This window comes from Priapulus caudatus, unplaced genomic scaffold (genome assembly GCF_000485595.1).
Source record: "Priapulus caudatus unplaced genomic scaffold, Priapulus_caudatus-5.0.1 Scaffold549, whole genome shotgun sequence".
NCBI classification, from domain to species: domain Eukaryota; kingdom Metazoa; phylum Priapulida; class Priapulimorpha; order Priapulimorphida; family Priapulidae; genus Priapulus; species Priapulus caudatus.
Window position 1 is genome coordinate 1 of NW_014577610.1, and position 27,288 is coordinate 27,288.

Here is a 27,288-nt window from a genome sequence, read left to right on the forward strand (position 1 = left end):
TATTATATATTAAATATATTATATTATATATATATAATGAAAGTAGGCCATGGCCTGTGCACATGGATGTGATTTTAGTTTCTTCATGAGTGAATAAACCAAAATATTACTCTCAAAAAATAATAGCCTAACCCTTGCAGTTTAAGTTGGTTTTTTACTTTTGTATCACAGAAATTCTTCAATGTATTTAATGAGTCCAAAACACACGAAATATGTCACCACATACTTGCTCATTTCTCTCTTTTCATGCTGGTTCTTCTCTCGGAATGAGATTTCTGGCAGCCGGGGGGTAAACGACAGCTCTTTTTGTGGAGATCTTGTAATGGGCGAATTACACGAATGGCAATATCTGAGGGTGACAGGGATTATTGCTCTTCACACCTGAGTGAAAAAAAAGCATACATTATGACGTATTAGCCTGTTATTCCTAGAATGTCAACGTTAGCTACGATATACTAGCATTTTCTAGGAACAGATCAAGGGATGTTCGAGTAATGGGAGTAGACAGGCCTAAAATTGCGGCGAGCCGATTCGGTTTTTGTCTAGGCTTTATAAGCGAACTGCACTCCCGTGCACGTTATTGCCGTAACAATTATAGTCCCTCATTCTCACGCTAATTCTAGAGTTAGTAATTATTTCATATGTGGGAATCTGGACTATAGTGTAATAGTATACATATCACAAGCGCTATAAACGTGCCTTGCGAATGGTTCAATTCAGCAAGGCCTCAAGTCATGGGAGATGTATGGTACATCACTACCTATGGTTCAACGCGGTTGACTGGACATTTTTCATCACTACGAGTATTGGAGTTGGTGTTTACAGCGAGTAACGCGTCTGTGATGGTAGTGCGTGTTGTTGAGAGAAAGATGCCTCCATTTGAGTCTTGACCATTTTCTTTATGTTTTCTGGTGGAAGTCACTGCTAGTGAAGCGCGAGAACTGTTGCTTTTGCTTCACTGCCCGATAGTCAGCTGCATCTGAAATTCACTGTGTCGGCCGCCGATTGTGACGATTGTAGATGTATATAGGAGACCTGGATGCTGGCTCGTTGAGGGTGGGTGGTTTACGTTCTCCAGGCTCTGTGCTCGATCGGTGGCTACCGACTCCAATATTTCTCTCATCCCCCTAGGTCCCCCTCCCCGCTCGTTGAGTCGAACTTTACCTCTCCCCACCGCACTCGGATCGCTACATGTAGGGTCTATTTCTTTTCACATAATACACCCTGTGTTGAGGGGTTAGGGGAGAACGACAACAACTAGTGGAAACTGTATGGATCTACACACCTTTGCCATCTATGGTGCTGCTGTCGAAATGCCCTCTACTGCAATGCACCTCCATACTCTGCAGTAACATAAACAGTGCCCCGAAAAAGCCTGTCTGCCCAATAGTAATACATGCACTGCTAGTGGGTGCCTTAGTCCGCCTTTTATCAGCAAGCACAGACAGGCGCCGTAGGTCTCCGCGGGCACGCTGGGGAGCGTGCTCCAGATCTGTCGCCACATACCAGCTCATGTAAGCGGGCATAATGTGAGTGGTAGACTGCTGCGCATAGTTAATATACGAAAGGAGAGCATTGCCTTGAGAACAGATGCTATTGCTGGAAGGAGAAAGTCACCATTGCCGCCTCTCGCACGCCTAGGAACATGAGCATAGCCAGCCATTGTACTGGGCTTGATGAGACAGTCCACCATAGCCTCGCCGGGTTCGTTTGTTTCTCTGGCTGTCTCCAGGTAGTGCAGCTCAGCTCTTGGGTATGTGCTTGGCACCATATGAGTAGAAACTCATAGCAGCACGGCCGATGATGAGACGGTATTGCCCGTTAGAGCGCTTTGGTCCAGGCCTTCCCGGTGTGATCATGCTGGTTCATGCACCAAATCGCTTGCGCTCATGAGAACGTCCCTACGCCAGATGCCTTCATCAGGTCCCATTACAGCCAGGAACTCATGAGAGTGCGACTGCATCATGTCCGGTAGGAGTTGAAGGTATAAGGTTGGTCCCAGCGGCTGAGCGCGTTTTCTATTCGGGGACGCTAGGCATGCGAGTCTGATATAGTTGGAGTTCAACAGAGAGCGAGTGGGATGTTACTGCATCCCGAAAGTTTTGAAGAGTCCTCTCGAGTACAGTGAGCGTGTGGTCAGAACGGTTGTCTGGGGGTGAGCAGGTGGTAAATCGCCGTCATCGGTCCAAAACACCACCAGGATGTCTTGGGCTTATGGGTCAGAGCCCGCCACTTAGTCGGTGCTGGCGCACTGCACATTGAAAGCCCGCCCACTCGACAAGGCTTGTCATCTTCTCATGGACTTGCGACAGCCAGGCTGCCGTCTCGCTGCTGAGCTGAAAGCTCACGCTTGCAGCGGATTGATAGCTTGTGACTCTTCTGCGGACAAGAGCTTTCGTTTGGAATCAGAGGTGGATTTCAGCTTGGAGAGCTCCTGTGGTGAGTGCGTGCAGCTGGACTTGCGACAGCCAGGGCATCAGGGCGTCTCGCTGCTGCTGAACTCACTGCAGCCGGATTGAAGCTTTGTACTCTTTCTGCTGACAGAGCTTTCGGTGTTTGTGAATCAGAGTACTGGGTGGGATTCACTTGGGAAGGTCCTGTGGTGTTGGCTGGCAGCTGTATAGCCTGATGGCTGAGTCGCTGAGAGAATGGCCTCGTGTTGTTGACCGACTGACCTTTCATTTTTGACATTCTGACCTTGACCCCATATCAAAAATAACTCCAGAATGGCACGTCCCTGCCTGCGAACAACCCTAAAAAGAGGATTTGCATGACAGCTGGTAGTCCATCGAGATTCAGCAGAATTGTAAATTGACACAAAATCCAAGCTTATGAAGGCGGACGGCCATCTTGAATTCCAGAAATGGCCTCAGAACGATGGTAGCAACCCAGAGTCAATTCAGCTCTCCTAACATATAAGAACACATTTCCAATGAAAAAAGTTTTTTAGAAGTAATTACATTGGAGGGGCAACAATTTTGGCATCTGGACTAAAAGCCCACATTATTATGCAGGGATAAGACATGGCACAGTTATGTTACACAGCGACATTATTACTCACGATAGAACACAGGCGATAAAACACAGCGACATTACATCATATAATCATCCATGCATGTTCACACACGCATACACGCTGCGGAAGACAGACGGACAGATGGATGTATGCATGATTGCAAGCACATATACACAGATGGATGGATGGACGCACACAGACGTACAACATGTCCATACACAGGACCCAATGTATACACACGCACGCACGGCAGCACAGGCCACGCCGACTGCATACACCACATGTCCACTGACGTGCACGCCCACAACGACGCACACACAACAGGCACACACGCACACAGGCATTCGCGCACAGGCAACGTCACGCACGCACGACACACATGCCACAGGGCACACAACAACATGCACACCGAGAGACACACACTGCACGCACAACACGCCACATAATAATGTTACATCTAATGCCACATTGATTATGACCTTGGGTTGTTCAGAGAACGGTACTTAATAGGTACCTCTACTTCAATAACAGTATCCTTAAAAACTAATTCTCCTCAATAAGCTTATATATAAATTGATAATATGATCTAGTTCTCTAGCATGCAAACTAATACCTAGCATGTAAGAAAACATGACTACAACGACTGCAATGAAAGCCTAAATACAATATTATTTAGCGAGTTAGGAGTTTACATGCCGTTACTTCTAAATTTAAGACCTCACTACATGTGCACTAAGCACACATTCATCTATTGCGGTAAAGAGACCTAAGTGCAAACCTGAAGTTTCCACTGACAGCAAAATGAGGTCTCTGTCAACAACTTGATCTTGTTCCTATCGAGCACGAGCTCCTTCAGTTCTCGTAGTTGTTCCAAACCCTTAACCACCGTTATCTCGTTTCCTGCAGTTTTATTAAGCATTAGCATTTCATCAAGCATTAGTATTTCAAATTATTTCAAAGGCTTCTATCACAATATTTAATGTGATACAGCAGTCAGCATTGCTTGGCATTTCCTATAGAATTTTTCACTAACTTTCATTGTAATTTAAAATATAGGCGCGGGCAATAACAGCAATTTGAATACACTGCCATTAAAACTTAATAAGAGGTGTCTAGTCAATGAAAGCATGCATGCACAATCATTGACCAAAATTATAAATTAAAATAATAATACTACTACAAACGACGCACACCTTGTAAGAAGAGGGTCGTGAGGTTTGGCACGCAGCCAAGTTTCAGAGCGACCATGTCTGTGATGCCATTGCTAGCAATGTGTAGAACCTCTATTGATGGCATCACTGTCTCTGTGGAGACTCCATCATCACTGTTTGCACTGCCTGGTCTACTCGTCTGTTCCTGAATATTCTCGATTTTATTGTTGTTCACACAAAGCACCTGTGGATCAATTTATATATAAATAAATAAATCTACTCTACTCTACTGCTGCTGCTCCTGCTGCTGCTGCTACTTATACTGTTGCTGCTGCTGTTGTTACCATGGCATGCAGCTACTACTCTTCAACTGCTCCTATTGGTATGGCTGACATTGCTACTGGTGTTGGTTTCACTGCCACTGGCAGTTGTTGCTGATGGTCATACAGTTGGTTTAGTGAACGCACTGTTACTGCTGAGTAACTTAGTAAAACCTACAGGCTCATGCTCTGTGTAATACGGTCTACAATTTTTGCTCACATGCTGCGAGTAATGAACATGAATGCAGATTCAAAACATCTGGAGTACAGGATGTAATTTCGTGACATAAATGCTCTTATGCAGTAGCCTACAAAATTTCTGCAAAATTTAATCATTAGTTCTTACAAACTACAGTGTTAACTCACTGGCAATAGGATATGTGTGCGCTTGTGTGGGAGCGGGTGGATAGAAGATTACCTTCAAATTCACTAAACACTCAATTCCTGCAAGTGTTGTCAGGTTGTTGTTCTCCATGTTCAGACTGCAAGTGATAATTGATTTTATAATAATAAGATTGTAAATAATAAGTTATATAACTTGTAGATAATAACTTTGATAAAAAAATTCATTTATGTCAGTACTGGTGGATTTTGTGTTCCTTACTGCTCACCATTGAGAATTGCTATTATTTTAATTTATCAATAAAAGTTGATAAAGTACATTAAATTTAAAATAGATTGTAAGAAAGCATATGTGAAAACTAGACAGGTCTGTACTTGCTGCAATAACTTCCTTTGAATTTGCTACTGCTCCACACAATAAATCATTATAAACCAATTCCCAAAGCAATAAACCAATTCCCATACACAGCTTATAAGATATATAGCACAACTCACAACAACCCTTACCAACATTTATATCAGACAATAAGCTACGAATTACGTAAATACCTTCTTAGATTTGTTAGCTGACCAGCCATGCTCGAGTCCATGTGTCGAATGCCTAGATTGACGAGATCAAGTTGGAGGACATCATCAAAGTGTCTGTGCCCTAACTGTTCTGCCAGCATGTCCAATGATAACCATCCACCAAAGGCGTGGCAAGCAGCTTCTATCTCTTGTTCACTCTACGTGGCCATCGGAGAAGGAAACAGTTGTTACCACGAGGATGGGTGCAAAAAGATTATTAGTGCATTTTCCCAAGGCTAAACACATGCACAGCACTAATACTGTGGCTATGGAAAAATGACACCAGATCACATGTAAATCGATCCTAACTAACTATCTGTAGATTTAATATCTTTATATGCCAGTTGGTAAACTGTATAACATTTCACTAACACCCATTCACTACTGTTACACTTTTCTTTTATGCTAATTAAACATAATCAAATAAATTTTGCTCATATTTACCACGCGCTCCCCATCCAACATTTTAAGACTTTGGACAAAGTATGCCACGTGAAGACGGTAGTTCTTATCTACTGAGACAGGATTTTCAGATAGGTCCAGCACCCACAGAAAGGTCATACTCTGAAAGAATGTAAATGGAGGATATCAACCTGGCACAACATGGGTACATTTTGAAACACGAAAGCTCACACTGCTTAATTTGCAAACGTTTTGCTGAAAGAAACCTGTCTTTGACTGCAAGATGTGAGGCATAGGAGAATAAAGCCAGTCTGTGATCTTCACTCCTACCCCTATCCCCACATCGATTACGATCGTTTTCATGGATTTCACATGAAACCTCGCATATGATCGCTGTTCTGATTACTTTAACACTGAACTTCCAAGGATTTAAATAACTAATATAGAGAGATTTTATACACCAACACTGCATGCAGTTCAGAAACATTCCATCACCCCCAATATTACCACCCCCCCCCCCCTTCAGATTTCATCGCTGCGAGTCAGTAGTGCGGCGCGTACCTTCAGCGACGGTATCTCGGAGATGTTCGCCACCAGGTTGTTGCTGAAGTAGAGCTCGACGAGGGTCGTGACCTTCTCGAGGCCGGCCAAGGACGCGATGCGGTTGTCCTCGAGTGACAGGTAGGTGAGGCAGCGAAGGCAGCCGAGCACCGTCGCGTCGACGCTCGCGATCTCGTTGTGCGCGAGGTGCAGCGACTGCAGCTTCTGCAGCGTCGAGAGCCCCTCGACGCGCGTGATGCAGTTGTGCTCCATCGCCAGCTCCTCCAGGTGGCAGCACTCCTCCAGGCCCTGTGCGACAGACGCGTGCGCCCGCGACGACGACACACGCGGGTTAGAACGTTAACTTGCGCGGGGGAAGGGTAGGAGGGGAGCGGAATATCTGTTTTTTCTGATCACTGATATCTTTATATGTATGGATGGTAATTGATTTTGGTACTAATCTCACTTTCAGATGACCACTTGCTCTGTAGCATTAAAGCACGCAGGGGGAGGGGAAGGGGGGAAGGGAGCAGAATATGTTTTTCTGATCATTGATATCTTTATATGTGGTCGGTAAATGATTTTGGTACTAATACCAGTTTCGGATGACCACTTGCTCTGTAGTAACACAACAATTCAGAGTACAAGTGGGGAACAATTGAGGGGAAAAATCCCCCTTTTTCGTACTCGACTATGGCAGCAGATATTAAATTTGACATAATCTATATAAATAGATGTTATGTTAATTATTATCTTGATTATACTTTATTATTGCAGAATCACACTTACCTCGATTTTAGTTATTTGATTATTGTTGAATGATGCATATTTCAGATTTACAAGTTTTCCCATGTCTGACAGTTTGCCCAACTTTTGGCCATCAAAACACAACGATGTAATCTAGAATTAATATAAGCATATAGCATTGATTCTGAAAACAAATCATTGTACCAAGCAAAATAATATTCCAGTATAATTACTAAATAATTTTACTTGCTATTACATGACTGTTATATATAGTTGGCATAGATCTTGTTCAAGAGCTTAGAAATGAATAAAACAAAACAAAACAGACAGACAGACAGAGAGAGGAAGAGTGAAAGTAATATATGCATTGTAAATCTGCCACTGTCAACACTTCCTCAACATAAAACCATCCATTCAGATCCTTACCTGGGAAAGCTGGAATGCCCAGACGCATTTAGTTCCGCCAGATCCATGTAAGCCCAAATAAGGGAACTTTTCGATTTACATTGCCTTTCCAATTAACCCTGATTTGTTGGCATTTGTTACACTTTTTATCAATACATCGACTTGTGCTCACCATTGCCCAGGGCTGGCCATTTGAAAAGTCCTGTAACCCACATGCTGCCAAGACGTATACATACATATATACGTTCGTAAGACTGGCTGCATCCTTCAAGCCATACAGCTATTCTAAACTGAATTAGGCAAGCAATAGATTACATACTGTATATGCACCTGTACACACGCATGCAAAAGCGCATGCACGCATGGGTACAAGCGGTACGGTTGACTTAGTAAATAACACACATAAACCGAGCTACACACAAATTACTAAGCTCATTACAATGCCAACAGGTAGGGAAAATGAGAAAGTATCCATAATTTCAAAGATGACGGATTTACGAATATTGACATTTTCATTAATCAAGGTTTAATTAAGGATAGACACAAAAAACAGTGCAATTATTCATAGAATGTTTTGTGAATTTTTTTTAGGAAAGAGGGAAAATTCAGAAAAGCTGGGACAAGATGGTTTGCTACAAAGGGCATAATTGAAAAAAACAGAAATAAATGAAAATGGCAAATTCAATAAATTAACATTAAAAGTTAGATGTGATAATATGATGATGATATATCAATATCATCAGAAGCAGATCAAGACAAAATTTACCACTTAAAAACCATGAAACTGAAAAAATCTTACAGCCATCTCCACAATTCACGTTCTTTGCATCAACTTCAAAAAACTTCCTAAAATCATAATGTTTTATTTATTCTGACAAAGTATAGTTATTCAACTGACAAATTGTTACAGAGACATTTAGCAGCTACAGTCACTCACAGTGTCAATTGTTGATTAACATTTCATGAATTCAAGCTCAGGGCGAATTGGCCGAATATAATTTTGACAACTTGTTAAGGTACATTGTTAAGAAAAATAAAATTAGAAATACAAACATGTGAAGAACATAAATCATGATAGTAAAATTTAGCAAAATAGTTAAAAAAAATAACAGGTTCTTTCATGTTTTCCGCGTAATTTCTTCCTTGATTTGGTTCTGATATGTATATGTATAGATAGCTTAGCTTACACTACTTACCGTGTATGGCTGAGCAATATAGTAGGTTTGTGGCTTCGCTTATATATAAACACACACACACACACGCATGCATGCACGCACACGCACACACACAAAACAACAAACATACTATATTTCTTAACCATAAGGGGTAATAGGTGCGCCAATGTGAGTGTTCAGTTAACGCAAATAACATTACATTCGAAGTGAAATGGAAAACTACCAACATGTAGCAATATAATAGCAAGTAATTTAAATAACTGCATTTTTTGCAGTTGCATAAAGTTGACAAAAAATAGGATGCACAAGCTGGTACTGTCGAACATAAAAGCCGCAACAGGTTAATTGTAAGCTGAAGCTGTGTGGTGCGCTGCTACTTGATTTTGGATTAATCATATATACACCATCAATTACCAGGATGTAGATAGGGCCTACTGTAGAGCCCTATATGTATCAGTACACTCGGATCTCATATAACGAGTGATGATGGCACAAAGCACTTATAGACATTTATGCCACATGCATTAATAAATTCGACGTGCTAGTATATAACAAACCTGTAGCAAATTTTAAAGACACACACATGCACACGCACGCACTCACACTTGCACACACCCGCACACATGCGCACACACAATCACGCACGCGCACACACACTCACACACGCGCATACACTTGCACACACACATACAGTTAGACCTTGTATAACGATGTATTTGTAATACAATAATTCGTATAATGATGGCCCTGGCCATGAAGATGTGTGACTGGCCACTATACAATTCATAGGACAGCCACATTTTATGTTTTAGCTTCACTGGCCTTTACTGGGTTTTCCCTCTGCTTAGTTCAAGCAATGATATTATGAACCATGGCAAAAAATTGAGAATCACACTGAGTCATCATTGCTCTGGTGGTCGTGGAACAAATTCAACATTTAACATGTAATTCTGATTCTTTTCTAATAACAAATTCACATTATGATGGCTTCATAAAATTATATATATATATATATATATACACACACATATTTACCTTGCTAACATTGTCTGCTTTTGCTCTGATCTTGCAGATAGAGAACAACAGCTGGGCATTATTGTTCAGCGAGAGCCAGGGAGGGATTGTCAGTTCTGTCCTCGCACCAGGGCACCACCCACTCTGGAGCAGAGACTGTGTAACGCGGCGGTGATCTATGAACTGAAATGCCTCCTTCACTTCGTCTTCTGTAACTGGCTCGCCATTCAATTCAGTGAGGCCCTTTAGACGTCCAATTATCCTCAAACGGACGTCTCCAGCCAACCGCTTGGTACAAAAGTATGTATATGCAATTATAGTTAATACAATGAACATATCAGGAGTAGATAATAGAGATCTATTATCTACTCCTGAACATATGTATAGAACGCATGTATAGCTATATACATATACGTTCAAATGATTACTTATAAAGTGGCCTTATTATCAGGGAGTAAATGTAGTTGTACTTGACATGACCTTGTGCTGTTTTAATGGATTTTATGCTTATATGCGCAGGTGTATATATATATATATATATATAGTGCTTGCCCAAATCCATATTTACTTGTGCATTTTATGCATCACACAGGCAACTTTATGCGTTGCCATAATAGCACCGATATTGTGCAATAATTTTGTTGGTTTTATCTATGTTTAGGACACTGAGCATGGCAGCTTTTCCCTCAGGTCAAGATGAGATAAGAGCCTGCTCAGGGCCCCATACACACTCTTCCTCTGAGGCATTTTTAGGGAAAATCTTCATTAAAGTTAAACGTCTCTGTGTCAGAATGGTCGAGATTTGTTCAGCAGATGGAACAGCTGAATGTCTGTTGTTCCTGCTTGGTCTGTGACAGCAGAATCTAAGCTGAGAGTTAGTCTAAGGTGATCGATGCTGATGGTGTCTGATCTGAGACAACCGAAGACTTAAGGCACACATTAGTGGTACCACGACCACATGTATACCCTGAGCATAGAAGCTGCTAGAAGAGTATACACATGTTCATAGTGGTACATATAGGGTGTAATAAAGCCATGGCCATGATGGCTGCAACCATCTGTCGATGACACCACAGAGAAGGTGCTGCAACCTGTAATCTTGCATGCCTTACATGTTGACTGATATCTTGCTGTGTGAGGGAAGTTGGATATGGTTCTATCCACTCTGGTAAATTTAGAACTAAACTGAACTGAACTGAACTGGGAAATAGACCGACTACAGGAATACCACACCGAATTAATGCTTAATTTGCTACAACACAATATACAAGTTCCTGTAGCAACGTGATCTATACATGTATTACAAGCATGATTGTTCTCAAACACAAAATTATTAGAGCTGGGATACATACCTTGTTCAGTGGATTCTCCTTCAATGACAGTTTTTCCAGTAATGGTGCTTGCTTTCGTAGCACAGCCAACTGCACTCGAAACTCATTGAGCATGTTGCGATCAACGTTTAAACTCTTTAACCCACATAGGTTCTGCAATAGTAAACAAATCATGTAAGTACAAGCAATATAGCTTTTGTAAAACCTATAATCATCAAGAATAGAAATATGTCTGTTAAAAACCAGATGATTGACATTCTATCGATTTTAGCATATTTGAGCAAAAAACATTTCATTATTGGTAATTAGGTACTCGCATTTTAAGATTTTACAAGAATTTTGGTACAAGTAAATGCAAGAATGCGGTACATTCTGACATTCTTAATTAAATTTTACCTTCATGTGCTCCAGTGTAGTAATTTTGTTAAAGCTAGCATCAACAGTTTCAAGTGAAGTCTAGACAACCAACACAAAATATGAGCATTTAGTAAATTATCTTCACACGTAAATAGTGGTATACATGGCTAGTTTCAACAATGAAGTAATTATAATATACTGTACGTGTGACTGTATTAATACTTTGAAATAATTCATGCCTGCTAAAACTCATAATATAATCAAAGAATCACTCTCTTAACTATTTAACCTATTTAATCTCTCTTATAAAAATAACTATAATAACTATTGCAATGTCGCTGCTTTTCGCAAAGAATTATTCAAGAATCGCAAAATAGAACAGTTCCTACAATATTCGACAAGTCTTGTAAAGAAGTCAATTCGTTGCAGGTGACGATCAAGTTTGTCAGGTTCTTTAGACTGCCAAGTCCGCTCATCTGCGTGAGGCCGAGGGCGTGCAGATTGAGGTCCGTAATGGATTGGAGGTCAGCGACTGCGCAATCTTTCAGAAGAAACTCCGGGGTGATGTCGCTCATTCTAGCGAGGAGAAAAAAACAGCATAGACGTAATGTACACCTAGTATCTGCAATCGTGAGCAGTAAGCTAATACACTTTATTGGTCCTTCCAATCATATATGTAGGTTAACAGGAGCTAGCTTTAGCCTAGCTTAGTATATTTAGCTTAGGGATGGTATACCACGCTACAAAATGGCTCGTACACATTAGATCAGATTACGCAAATGCAACTTTTCACACAGCATTTTGTTTCAATGCACTATTTTCCACATCCAATTTCATACGTTACGGATGCTATACTGTTCCACTAACCACTCGCGTGTGCACGCAGAAACATATGTCACGCATTCACACTGGAGAAATAACGTGCACATTGTCAGAGAAGTCTATAGAATTTTAACGCGCTAATAAATATGCGTGGTTGCGTGAGATAGGTGACGAGTAATACACACGGATCTCTCAGTGTGACGACGGGCTTCATTGCAATGATGTTATCATCGACGTCACTAGTCAGGTTCTCCAGCTCTAAGTAAATCGCAGAAAACTGTTTCTCTTGTTGTTCCTAATAAAGAGGGACATCGAATCAAATACACATAGACCCACAATTCGATTGGTTTGAGACGTGGATCAGTACATGTTGGCACATGCAACTACAGTCAAACCTCGGTTATCCGAACATCAATTATCCGAATTTCGGATTATCCAAACAAGATCTCAAGGTCCCGTGAATATTTAATAAGCCACTAGACCACCCGTGACCTATTCGGTCACCCACTATTCAAAGGTTATGAAGAATTCAAGCTAATTTCAATATTGCACCGAAATAAAGGTTTATTTTGAGATAATTTAATTAAATATTTCAATCCATTTAGTAATTCTGTTCAGTATGGCTTCCATTATTTACGATCAGATCATTTCTCCGAACAATCAATTATCCAAACAAAATACTCCCCGCCCATCTCGGTTGGATAATCGAGGTCCAGCTGTATATGCATGGTGCGCATAAACCTCAAACACATTGTACTATGTGCATCAGATGATGTGCATGACACTCACACTTCACATTATATATAGATGAAGCATCAGCATAAACAGACTATTGCAGACTATGTATAAACATTTAAACCACACGTATATATACATTCACACATTTATATTTCTGTGATTTGATTACTACACAATTTACAATATTTAGGATATTACATGATTTTTACAATATTCAGTGCAGCTTACGATCTTATTGTTGGTGTATTCAACTTGCACGAGATATTCTGGTAGAACCTGCTCTGGGTTAAAAATGAACCACTCCACACCCTTGTTCTCACAACTGCATTCGTCAACTGAAGCCAAGAAATTAGCCACAATATATATATATATATATATATTATATATATATACATATATATATTATATATATATATATATACATATATAGAATATTATTGCAGACTTTATTACCTAGTTAAATCTGGCAAGAGTAATGGATAATGTAACCAAAACCAACAGTAACTTGAAATATATCAATCGTAGAAATTATAGTCATCAGGGGTACACCGACGTAATCCATAATAAACAATTAACGAGCAATGTTGAAGACGTTTAGGTATTTAAATTTTTAAGAAAATAATGCTACAAGCTATAGTCTACGTCAACAATATCCATTACCTCCTAATCTGTCTACCTGGTTAACCCTGTAAACACACTCTGTGACAGGGTACTCTTCAAGTTTTATGGCTCTGCAACAAGAAAAATGTACACATTACATTTATACATGTATAAATAGAAAGAATTAATTGTGAGTTAACACACAGGTAATAACCTCACAAGCAAGATGACCAAGTCGATATATCACTAATCTTAATTGCTTAGAGAAGAAATGCTTTAATTCATATGATTAACGTTATGCATTAAACAGCTTGAAGAACAACAGAAGATTTAAATAAACCATGGGTAATGTTTGCAGCCGATGATCACCATGCAGTGTATATATATAATATATATATATATAATATATATATATATAATATATATTCAAAACTATTATATCTACGAATGGTGGTGTACAAATGACACCATTACAAACGAACGACTCTAGCAAATTACACACATAGAACCTTTGCGAAATATAATTAAAAGAAGATGAGCTTGGCTCGGTCATGTCGCCCGGATGGAAGAAAGTGCCATGCATAGCGAAAATGGCATTTAGATGTACGCCAGATGGGAGGAGAAAGGGGAGACCCAAGGAGACCTGGAGAAGGACCATCGAGAAGGAGATGCGGATGTGTGACCTGTCACGGGACACGCTGAGGCCAGTAGCAGCGGACCGACGACGTTGGAGATTTCTTGTCACTGCGTTATGTGCCATCTAGGCACCTATGAGGGATAAGATATCTACAAATATCTTATACCTTTTAGGAAAATGTTGAGTGATTCTCTCTCCTAGCAGCACCTCACAGACAAGAACAGTCACTGAAACAAACACAAAGAACAATGTGTTTAATGGTTAGCGAAATAAAGAGAATAAAAGTTACATTACAAGTAATTGTGTGAATATAGACACAATGGTAGTGTGAATAGGGGAATTCTTATATGGGAACACTACACAAACATGTATGTTATACACATATTTAGCAAAAAACATGATAACTGTATACCCCATGATGATGAATAAATTATAGGATTTTAAAATGCTTTTTATTGTGATGTCATGTCAACACAGTCTTGGACATAAGTCTGAAAACGTAGCCATTCCCGATTTTGAAACTTCTGATTTCCAATATATAATCTATAGTAAAAATTATTCAGTCCTGATCAAGTTACTATATTCCCATATTTGGGGATGGTCTGCTGCTTCCAACATAGGATAAAAGCTTGCGTTTCACTCCTGAGCGTCCTAATCTAAACAAGCCTTTTAATGACTACATCATTGCTCTGGATGCTCCCAAGAAAAGATTCATATGTGATCATACCATTACTAATATAGCCTGATGCCTCGTTATCGCATCCAACTTGTTCAAGAGCGTGATCTAATCGCTTTCTATCACATAGGTAGAGAGTGCTTGCCAAGGGAACACCAGCATCACCTCTTACCTTCTAAAACAAAATAATTTGCCTGTTAACAACAGCAAATTAATTAAGGCATTTAATTAAGTAAAATGTAAATTTGTTCATTGATCATTCTGTTATTTTATTTTTCATTAAAAACTTTTCTTAATACATTTCATTAAATATAAATAAATTGCAATTTAACAATTGCTGTTCCATAACACAAATCTATACTCAATATTATCTGTACTCAGACGTGTGCTCATGCTCACATCAACTAACCTGTGGTCTACCTAAAAAATTTCAATACCATATATCAGCTGAACATGTCTAAGCTGGCATCCTGAGACCCCGACACATTCTTATAGATTCAAATTTTATATCAGTTTACAATACAGATTTTAGATTTTAGACAATATCTAGATATAGACTGACTTGCAATTAGCAGGACCACTAAAGTTTTGTCCAATTGCTTAATGGCCACAGTCCCGTTGTCAGAAACAAAATTAGTCTTAAAACTTGTACACACTGATATAATTCAAAGCAAATTTAACCAATTTAAAAAAAAAATCAGAAATAGTTCCATCACGAGTGATAGAAGGAATAGAGCTGGGTTACTTGAATGCCTCATTAGAAATATTCAACTGTAGTTTAACAAACAACTGCATCTATCAACAGAGATATGTGTATGTGAGTAAGGCATGCATACACGTACGTGCCGGTGTGCTGTGATGTATGTGCATGCACACATGCACATGTATGCATCCTTCCTTAATGTAACATATGCGTAGGTTTATTTCAGATTTTCATCTCTTTATCATTATTTCAAGTTCAAATGGTTCATTCCCATCCGAAATTCAACATCGGATGAAAGCCTTTTGATACTGCTTTGACAGGATAATTGAATGACTATTGATAAATATCTGACACACACTGCTATAGTCACTATAGATAGCAAATAGTTAGGTAATGAAAGTATGACTACTTTTAGACATAAACAATTGAATATACTCAGTGCAACAGGAAAATTGTGGTAGTTTCACTCCACAACATCATATTGATGAGAAATAAATAATTAAACAAAAATATATATATGATGCTGGAGAGTGCTTTGCTTGTTAATGCATGATGTGGACACCTGGTAGTAATCCGGATAATGGAATCCATCAACTACTGCTTCCATGATCTGCTCATTCGTTATCGTTGGGTCAAACACATAAAAGAGGTAGTCCAGTGTATTTTCCTCTATATTGCAACTGAAACCCAATGGACATAATATAGAAAACACATCTCAAGCAACAATGAAGTTGTTGTTGTCGGTCTTCATCTATTCACGAATAAGTTCATAAGTGTTTGATGGGTATACTACTAACACGTAGTAATGGAATCTCTACATGTGCCTGTGAAATGTTTGCGTTCAATAACGGCAGTGTGTAAAATACATTAAAAATTTACAACTTTTCATGAAATGACATTGCTGTCATTTTAATTCACCCATTAGCTTTCGGGTCACAGCATGGCTTAACGCTGTCACGTCTTTCCTCCACTCACCACTTTATTCCCATCCAAAAATTATCAATACCATGTCATCCCTTAATAGTAATCCTAGCTATGCTCACACTATAGGTCGCATAATATATGTATCCATATTCACCATAAGTCGAATATATTTATATATATACACACACATCTATATTTACCTGACTTCGATGTCATCATCTTGCACTTCTCTATGTAGGTGGTTTTCAAAATTTGAGATTAGCAGAGGGTTTTGCACACGTGTCACATTTTTCACCCGTAATTTGTTGAATCCATATGGTTTGAAGTCATCCGGGTTAAAGCGAGAACTGACAAAGTGCTCACAAACCGTGTACCTGCACACAAATGACTAGATGAATCTATAATATATATATGGTAGACAGATAGATATAGATGTAGATGTGAGGATATCAGAAGTACATGAACGAGAGATATACATTCATGTACACAGGATAGGCAGTGACATTGTACATTCTATATGCAAGAAAGCACTTTAAGTTAATGGTTCTTTGATCAGACTATATATCTATGACGTACTAAAGACGCATGTTACCGTGTAGGTAATAACACTAGAATTAATTGTTATCCGAATTCATACCAGGGATTGTTTGAAGTTCCATCTTCAAACGTGATGTTGCCTCCCGACTGCATCTCGCAAGAAAGTTTTGCTATAGCAATATCACACTTTCTTCTAATCTCAGCATCTTTAGTTGTCAAATGTTCAACCACCCTGTGGCACATATAACATTTGTAAGCTATAAAATTGAATGACCTGCCTACTAACATATTCTAGATAATTTGCTTGTGTGACCTGATATAGGATATAAATGATAATTTTTTATTTATTAACTTAATTATGTATTAGTAAATTGACATTAGCATTCATTGTTATACATAGGTACACAAAATTCTAACAAATAAAAATTATATACTATAATTAATGCAATTAATTAATGCTATATTAACTATATTAGATGCATTTTGAATTTAGCATATTAATTAGTCTATATATTAAATGAAGACAGACAATGAAAAAGAATATAAAATACAGGATAACTATATTTACATATTCACCCTGTACTTTGCGAAACAAGCAATATTTTGTGTCCTTTAGTCAAGTGAGTAATAAACACTTCTGAACTGGGATGGATAACTAAATGAAAGTGTCAATGACACTGTAGCTTACCTTGGGTGTGATAGAAGAGGGAGGGGGGGATATATAAAGCAAGAGTATACGTATATGAGAGAACTCCTATTATATAGCATATATCTCCCATTATATACTCTTGATAATGATATATGCATAAGTTTTGATGCGAAAATAAATGTTTCAGATCTGAAAGTCTGAAATCTTGACGAGAGATGGCGCTACGCCTAAATGATCGCCATTTTGGTTTTCGAATATCGCGCAAATAAAAACAATAAAATATTCCAGTCAAATTACTGTAACGAAGAATATAAAACACAATATTACACGTAATAGCTATAGGTATATGATTGTAGAGTTGTTAACCAGTTAGACGAAATAAACGTAATAGCATTGTCATCTCTCCCATAGGAGTAACAACTGTTTTGGGGCTAGCCTTACACATTCATATACCAAAATTTAACAAAATCGAATGAATCTAGATGGCCATTTTCATTTTTGCCAAAAAGTGGGCATGGCTCGAAAGTAGATTGACTGGCGTGCTCCAAAATAGGACGTTCAAATCTCTCCCATAGGAGCAACATCTGTATGCAATTTGAAACATGTGGGTCAAACGGTTTTTGAGTTATTGTTGACCGTAAGCAGACACTGAAATGCATAGTGAAATTGCCAAAATCTACCTAATTTGCATAATTTAAAAAAATATCAAAACCTGTGTGATATGTTTTGGGGCCAGTCCTCATTCATTCACATACCAGAAATGAGCAAAATCCGTTGAACCTGAACTGACCTAGCTATGGCCATTTCCATTTTTGCCAAAAAGTGAACGTGGCTCAAAAGTAGGTCGACTGGCGTGCTCCAAAATAGGACGTTCAAACTTCTCCCATAGGAGTACCAACTATATGCAATTTGAAACATGTGGGTCAAACGGTTCTTGAGTTATCGTTGACCGTAGCCAAATGTTGACGAACGAACGGACGGCGGACGACACCCCATGGCAATAGCTCATCTTGAAGATGTCAAGGCGAGCTAAAAATAGGATGTATGAACATAAACTATAGATCATACAGTTGCTGTAACTTACGCTGCTACTTTCCCCTCCCAACGTTGCATGCGATCCTTCAAGGTGACTTGTTTAGCTTTGTGAGCTTTTACTTCGCTACTCTCCTCTCCTGCATTCTGTTTTCCTTCCTTACTCAGTTGCCTGTCAGCCTGTAATAACACATGGCCAAGTGGTTACACATTCAGAAATGTTCTACATTTGAAAATTTTCCCTGATTCCTAGCCAACCTTCTAGAGAATATCATATAGTGATATAAAGTCAATCGGCACACTGCCTATAGAGACATTAAGAGTGATGTATGTGACACTAGCTTACCTCCTGTACTATTAATGCCAGCGCTGCTATGCACGCTCTTGGAATTGTAAGCAGCTGCTTAACTTTCTCCTCCAATGAATGGCTTTCCACAACTGCTTTCTTTTCCAGAGTCTTTTTGCACATGGTATAGTACATCCTCTTTTTTGTAATTATATTCTGTGAGCACATGTATAAAATATCTTGGATTGAGATCACATCAACGCATAAATGATTTTGTTCTACTATGATCAAAAGAGATTAGCTTGGGTACGTCGCAATGTAAACAGTTGTTCACTCGCTACACCATCAATACACTTGCACACAATAACCAATGTAACGTATATCCATCTCCGCTGCCTCTTTTGAAACTTCTTGTATCTATACTCACCACTATGCTGGCTCTGAGACTTTTGCCCGTAACATCCTGGTTATCTAGCTTCACGAGATTGGGCAAGGTGTACAAGACGAGTGCCATATAATTGCAGAGTAGACATATTGGGTTCGGTGTATATGAGATATCCCATAAGTCAAGGTTGCGTAGAGCCGGCAGCTTTGACAAGTTGAACAACTCCTGCAGATAACAGGAGTTATTTCACACTAAATAGAATCCCGACGATCGACATGTAACTGAACAAGAAATCATATTGAAGAAATTTGTTGAGGGATTGAGGACAATAATCACGTACATGACGTCACGGTCAACAAACCAACAATATAAAAATCAATAGAAATTTGGCTGCACAATTTATCATAAAAATCACACATTATACTGAGCAGCGAATAATTGAAATAAATAACAATCAATTTGATATTACAGTCCGACCTCCTTTATCCGGCCAGGTCGGGACCGGCACCCATCCATATATGGGATTTGGCCGGATATGAGTTATGCTCAAACACAGCATTTCTATGCAGTTCAGTAGGGTTTCTGGATGTGATAATGTATTTACTCGTTGCTATGATTATTTGTAACAAACTGTCGTGTTTTATGGTTTATATGAAATGGAAATAAAATGAAATAAAACAGAGGCATATTTTACCAGAGGCATAGCGGACACGAGCGGACAACACACACACACACACACACGTGCGCGCGCACACACGTACGGTTGGTACATTGCGCGAGTTTTGAGCGAGGTTTTTAGGTGGAAATTAATGAAAAACAGAGAACATACATTGCGAGATCGCGGCCGGTTAATAGAGATTTCCGGATAATGGATGGCCGGATAAAGGAGGTCGGACTGTACTTGTTAATTAATAGACTACAAGCATTATCTGGATACAAACACACCACACGTACCTTAAATGATGTGATTCGGTTACCCGAAATATTCAACCCTTTCAATTTTGTTAAAGCATTAAGCGACTGATCTGAAAATGAATACAAAGTTTGCCATACATTCCAAAAACCACACACTGGCAAAAAACGGATTTCACAACCTTCATATCTCACACACATAGAGAAGAGATATGTTTGTGTGAAGTTGCATCCATATGCTATATCATGTATATGGGAAACTGCATGAATACACTCTTTCTCTATATCCCACATCTCTACTCCTATTACGATGAACATTTGTCATTATTAACCCCTGATATACATATCTATACTAATATAGATATATTCATGCTGACTGGCTACACACGTTAGCTATCTACATATAATCTAAGATTATTTCACCTTTACCAAAGTTTGTTTTCATTAAAGTATAATTATAGGTATAGCATTAAATATCTCATAAGAAGCGATTTTCGATAACCAATACCCAGTGTCATTATGTTATTGTCAGCCAGATTCAGTTCTCTCAGATCTTTTAGGTCATGTAGGCCCTACAACACATGACATTATATAAACTATAACTTATATGAGACGTGTAAGAACTTACATTATCGGCTTGTAAATTAACTTCTCAAATGTCAACTAGAAAAAATTGAACTTAAAAAGTTCAACAATTGTTGACCTATTCAATAAAAACTGCATATTATTGCAGCATATACTGGAAACATGCACTTATGGAATTTCCACATTCTTATTAATCTCGCAGGAACATTAAATAAACCATATACAAATACACATATCCAATCTAATTATGATATATACCTCGACTGCTTTGATCCTATTGGAACATAGCCATAGCACCTCTAGTTTGGCAAGATGGTTCAGATTTTCTATCTTCCGTATCTTATTGCAGTACAAATAGAGCTTACGTAGATTAGTGTTGTTTGACAGGCCATCTATAACCTATAGACACAAAATTCCATTATACAGTATTATTCAGAATATTTCACAGAATTAGTGCAGTTGGATACACTCACGCATGCGCACACGCACATGCACACGCACACGCACACGTACACGCACACGCACACACACATTGCCATTAGCCTATGTAAAATATATAAAGTAGTAATTACTGCATAGTATATATACGAATTACTATTGTTGGATGATATCACTTTTCTCCTCTTTACTTTTTTTTATATTAATTTACGCGGCTTAATTGCTTACAGTGAAGTGTTAAGTTTCTAGGATTAATTGTTCATATACCTACACTACTATTTTCCATGTTACTTAATTATTGTGTTATCACTTAATCCAGGATGCAGCTCTAATTACTATAGTGTTCATTGAATTACATAATTCAATGATAACTACAGTATCTAGATCTATATGGTAATCCGTTTGTTTAAGTGATAATTAATACTAATTACCATTAGTATAAAATCAAACTAAATAATAAGGAGGATCTAAAATATTCCTACAATTATAAAGCTATCTAGGATTCTGATATCATACACTATTTTTATATAAAAAATAAACAAACATATGTATGAAATGAGATCAAATTAAAAACTTTCCACCAAAACTTTCAAACCCAAAACACAACAATGTCTGCCAATATTTTACAGACTTGCCTCTAAATCTGCTTCACATATCCAGAGCTCCTGCAGCAATCTGAGAGTTTCCACACCCCTTATACGAGGCATCGATTGCCCAACAAGATACAGTGTAGTCAGGTTGGGAAAACACTCAAGGTACTGCATTTGCGATAATGTGAAGCAAGTGAAGAAAGCCTCAAGAAACTTAGCGTGGAAGACTTCCTCTTCTTTTAGAATCTTGTACGGAATCCCATTACTTATGCACTGCAAACGACAAGAAAATACACTCTAGATGCCCATGTAAACATAATGAACCTTAATTTATTTAATGCCTATATACATCGTTGTTTGCAGCCACATTTTGACTGCCCATCTCCTACTGATGCTGAGAGGGTCTATGTCCCCCAAGGTACTGCCGAAACGTACCCTGGGTACGGTCCGGTATACCGGAACGTAACCAGGTACTATCAGTATCTAATATGCCGGACCGTACCTTGCCTACTCCACTAACGAGTCTATAGGGAGTCGCCTACACCTACTCCCTAACCCTATAACCCTAACCCTAACCCTAACCATATCAGATAGTACCAGGGTACGTTCCGGTATACCGGACCGTACCCAGGGTTTGTTCCGGCAGTACCCTGGGGGACATAGACCCTATGAGCCCTACTGATCAACTGTTACCAGGATCAACAGTGCTGCTGTCATGTTAAGTAAAGTCAGTGCAGTCTATATATACTCACAAGTTCATACAGAATATTTTCTTTGGAAGTTCTGGCAACAGGCTGTTGAGGAGCATCTGGCTGCTTTGCATTTGGATCCATCTGAAAGCAATTAATAAACTACAACCTACTAAAACAGGACTGACTCTACTAGTATAAGTCGTTTTTGGCATAAACCTTGTGGGAGTACCTGCAGCAAACTTACATACCGGTATTATACTTTTGTTTGTCAATGTTGTCTGCACGGACAGGGTATCTTTCAGTTTGTGCCACTACCATGGCATTGTTTTTCCCTTAAGCCTGGGACACACCATGCGAATTTTCGCGGCGAAAATATTCGCACCCACCGCGATAATTGAGCGAACACACCATGCGAATTTATTTGCACGATTGCAGCAGACACACTACACGCGATCTACTGTCGCCACACGGCTCCAACCATGGCTCCAACAATGGCTCCAACGAATCTGTACGCAGCAGTAAAAATCTGCAGCGAAAATATAAAATGTGTTTAATCGCTGCAAATTTCGGTACGGATAAAATTCACGGCGAAATTCCCCCGTGCTAGAGCGGACACACCATGCGAATTCTGCGGCGGTTTTAAAATCAGCTGCGGTCAGGCGAATAAATTTGCATGGTGTGTCCCCGCTTTAAAAGAAAGGATTACAAAACTATAGACTACAATTATGTCTAATGCACTTTCATGTGTTTTTTTGTGCATATTTGACAGTCGTTATACTGTCCTGGCCAATTAATTGTAATAGTAAAAACAATGGATGGCTGGATTATTACCTCAAGTTTCACTAGTAAATTATAATTTTCTAAGCCTGAATACTTCCTGTCAAAAACAATCTACGTAATATTTCCAATCTAAATTATAGCTGTATCCACGTATACCATTTCATTATTTAATATTGTAATTAAAGTACGTGGCTGCATGGGTCTCTTTTTGCATTTCGTCATGCTTGATGTCACAAAGTACACTATCCAGATGAGACGGGATACGGTACCAGAGAATTGTTGCCGAAAGGAGGTGTTGATCCTAACCGCTGAGCGCGGATCTTGCACGCAGTTCCGCGGCAAAGCGCACGCAACTCTGGAAACGTCCTATGACAGTATGCAGCGCTGGCAGCTATGCATCCGTGCGCCGAATGCATAGGTCGGCGCAGGAATCCATAGCTGCCAGCAAACAGTCCAAAATTTTAGCGGGGGACACAGAGGGCAGAGATTTGGGACGTGGGAAGAACTCGCGACTTAGATGGGGGGTCGTACAGATGGGGGGGGGGAGGGGGCGAGAGCAAAGCTTTTGATTTCGCGGTGGTTCCATTTCCATGTGGTCTTAGGCGTTTTCACTATAAGTTGTACAGCGCCCCATGACGCCTGTCCTATGTAACACTTGATATGTGAACATCAGAGAGATCGCACCCCGATTGCATGAAGAAATGGATGAGGATGTTGTACGAGAGAGTATGCGCATTATGTGGCTATTTGTAACACCGAACCGATTCGTCTGCGTATTGCTCTGCTCTGTGCTGCTACAGAACGTCATGACAACAGTACCTACGTCGTGTTGAAGGGAACTGTCGACAGCCGTCATGTTGAAGATGTCGGCGACGTTGTTTTGCCTGAAGTTCTTCATGTAACGTGATGTTGTGCACACAATCGGCAACTTCCTCAATATGATAGATTTGGATGCCATTTGTCACGCGAAGTTAGACTTATATTGCTGAACGGCGCATATATGACCGCCGGAGAATGTATAACTCTTGTGTATAAAAGTTGCAAAGATATTAAAAATCCGACCGTTATTTCATGAACATTTTTATAAAATAGTGATACGAAATAGTATGCGGATTGTGCTCCCATTTACCTCTTTCAAATCATATGCTGTTTACGAATCTCCATTCGCTGGATTTCCCCCGAGCTCCGCCCACTTTAAAAATAGTGCTAGCATTGTGGCAGTGGTATCTTGAGTGTGTGAAAGGGCACTGCATGCAGTTTGATTGTGGCAGTGGTATCCTGGACCCGGTTCCACAGTCGTGGATTAACTGCTGCCGTGGCGGCCACTACGGCCCTGCTAGCTGTCAATGTTGCTGCTGCTGTTGCTAGTATTGGTATTACTACAATTTGCAAATGCTACTGTAACTACAGAGCTGCCAACATTGACCTTTGAGTAATAACAATGTGAATCTTTGGAAGTAGGAATTTTGTCACCAAGTAGGAATCTTGGGTAATGAGTCTACGTTATTGGGTAACGAGTCTACAATGCTACATTATTTAATAGAAGTTCTACATCAGTCTCCACCCTTGCACTAATGCATGAGAGCGTGTGTTACGTCCAAAATCGTAGTAAAATGCGAGTGAATCGTAATGGAGGAATTATAGCTATAGGCCAAAATCGCACAGGCACTTGGACGTTTCAATAATACAAGTGCCGCATAGCGACAGCGCTCATCTAACGTCTACTGCGGTGACTCTGTGGTGGAGTGGAGGGATTCTAGTAACCTGTTAGTCCAAAATGTGTTCACATACACGCCGAAACAGTGAATGCACAGGATGGGTATCAGGAACCTTCTCAAAGAATGTTCGTTGGGATCGTTAATGAAAGTTGCCACGAGATGGCGCGTACGTTTAAGTGTCTTCAGTTAAAGATGGAAGCTCCCATCATTCGTAGTAGCAACAACTATTTGCAAGACAGAATAGGTAAGCACTCACTCATTGACCTACGCAAGCTACAGGCTGCAAATTGCAATAGAGAGTGGCCACCTGCAACCAATTAACGGCAGGCAAAAAACGCCCCAACACATGCAGCAGCCAGGCAGCAGCCACTGGCAGTGGCATACGTTACATGTAACATACTGACAGTAGCCAGAATGACATAGAAATTATACGATTTAAGAACATACACCTTCTTTAACAAAATTTAGCTTTTGGAAATTTCACTGTGACATTGTACGCCTCATACATCCAGGCATGTATAATTTCTACTAGCAAACCCGGCAGTCAAATTCTTTCTAACAGACAGTCAAACAATCCAAGTTTAACCCTCCTCTTGAGGGTCAAAAGGTTATCCGACACTTACTCTTCGCATGTCAGGCAGAAGGGACATTCATCGTCCTTTCAATAAAGCCATAAAAATGCTAGGTGCACCGCTGAAGCAAAAAAGTTTTTCAATGCGCTCCGTCAGACCACGTCCTCAGAAAATCTCTCAAATCTTGCCCCTGATGCCACTGACCTTTGACTGCTGACTCAATTTCGGTGCACAGTGATGGCCCTTTTCCTTAACGCATGATGCTATAACCCGACTTAGTCACGAGCCTATGTCAAGGCGCTTTAGATTTGCTGCGCAATTCTGCATTCGCTCCGCTATACCTTAAGTTAAGGAGTGAATGTTCCCCCTTCTTTTACACCTCTTGACCTTTGACCTTTGACCCCCAGCTTCGACAGCCCAACTCGTTTTGACGATCCCCCCCAATGTGCCGAATATTGTGACCGTACGTCGAGCGGTTAAGATTTGTGCCCAACTGTTGACGGACGACCGGACGACCGGACGCATGGACGGACGATCATGCGATTCTACAAGCTGCATCTGACTATGTCAGATGAGCTAAAAATGATGATAAATAAACACGAAATGTACGTATTTCCTATCAGTACGTGTTTCTCTACTCTCTTTCACCTATTATTACTGATAACTTCCTGCGCATGCTGTTCAAATGCTCCTCTGCAACCCATAGGTTAGCTCTAGTACTAGTATAGCCCACGTACAGTTGCCTGCGGCAACTGTACGCAGGCTATATAGTGCTAGAGCTGAGAGGGTCTATGTACCCAGGGTACTGCCGGAATGTACCCTGGGTACGGTCCAGTATACCGGAACGTACCATGGTACCAGAGCATATAAATCAACGTGATTTAAATATGCTCTGCTGGTACTATCTAATATGCCGGACCGTACCTCGCCTACTCCACTAACGAGTCTAGGGAGTCGCCTATGCCTACTCCCTAACCCTATTCCCAACCCTGTTAAGCCTGGCGCACATTGCCAAACATTTCATGGAACATTGCTACGATGTTTTTGAGCAAAATGTTCGGCAACGTGCACCGGGCTTTACCCTAACCCTAACGATATCAGATAGTTACCAGGGTACGTTCTTGCAGTACCCTGGGGGACATAGACCCTATGAGCAGTACGCGAGCTACCCACAATTTGTGGGCACGCACTGTGGGCAATTTGTGGACACCCCACGCAATTTGTGGGTATGCCGCACGCACGCCGCTGTGCACAAACAACAAGAATATAGATTCGTCGTAATTATATTCTTGTTGTTGATTGCCATTTACAGGAAATTATCAGTAAATATAGCAAAAGCATAAGCAAACTGAAAGAAAAGTATAGACACTTTGGTAGTAAATACATTTCGGGTTCATTTACCATCATTCTATTAGTTAAATGTTCCATGTGCATGTGCCATGTGGCTGTGCCATGGCTGTGAATGTGATTGGAATTCGCCCAGTGTTGCCAGCTCTGCAACTAGTGTGATGCCCTTATTCTGACATGACAATGATAGGCCCTATGCCTATACAGTAATCCCAGGTAATGCGCATAATACTGGTGCTGAGAGGGTCTATGTCCCCCGGGGTACTGCCGGAACGTACCCTGGGTACGGTCCGGTATA

General features: G+C 39.9%; 1 protein-coding gene across 1 annotated transcript in view; it reads right to left on the bottom strand.

The window, feature by feature from the left end:
• Positions 1 to 3,794: 3,794 nt before the first annotated feature.
• LOC106811535 (leucine-rich repeat-containing protein 9-like) overlaps positions 3,795 to 27,288 on the bottom strand; it is a gene marked incomplete at its 3' end in the record, with an annotated part of 30,536 nt that continues 7,042 nt past the window's right edge. The window contains 27 exon segments of the mRNA XM_014815199.1: positions 3,795 to 3,916; positions 4,210 to 4,411; positions 4,906 to 4,969; positions 5,379 to 5,554; positions 5,841 to 5,960; positions 6,360 to 6,647; positions 7,128 to 7,238; positions 9,701 to 9,967; positions 11,032 to 11,163; positions 11,407 to 11,466; positions 11,757 to 11,943; positions 12,375 to 12,484; positions 13,156 to 13,262; positions 13,588 to 13,658; positions 14,331 to 14,391; positions 14,892 to 15,015; positions 16,106 to 16,223; positions 16,668 to 16,841; positions 17,105 to 17,236; positions 18,738 to 18,865; positions 19,032 to 19,187; positions 19,399 to 19,581; positions 20,311 to 20,381; positions 20,777 to 20,840; positions 21,112 to 21,252; positions 21,927 to 22,154; positions 22,634 to 22,714. Coding sequence (XP_014670685.1) covers positions 3,795 to 3,916; positions 4,210 to 4,411; positions 4,906 to 4,969; positions 5,379 to 5,554; positions 5,841 to 5,960; positions 6,360 to 6,647; positions 7,128 to 7,238; positions 9,701 to 9,967; positions 11,032 to 11,163; positions 11,407 to 11,466; positions 11,757 to 11,943; positions 12,375 to 12,484; positions 13,156 to 13,262; positions 13,588 to 13,658; positions 14,331 to 14,391; positions 14,892 to 15,015; positions 16,106 to 16,223; positions 16,668 to 16,841; positions 17,105 to 17,236; positions 18,738 to 18,865; positions 19,032 to 19,187; positions 19,399 to 19,581; positions 20,311 to 20,381; positions 20,777 to 20,840; positions 21,112 to 21,252; positions 21,927 to 22,154; positions 22,634 to 22,714 — 3,678 coding nt within the window.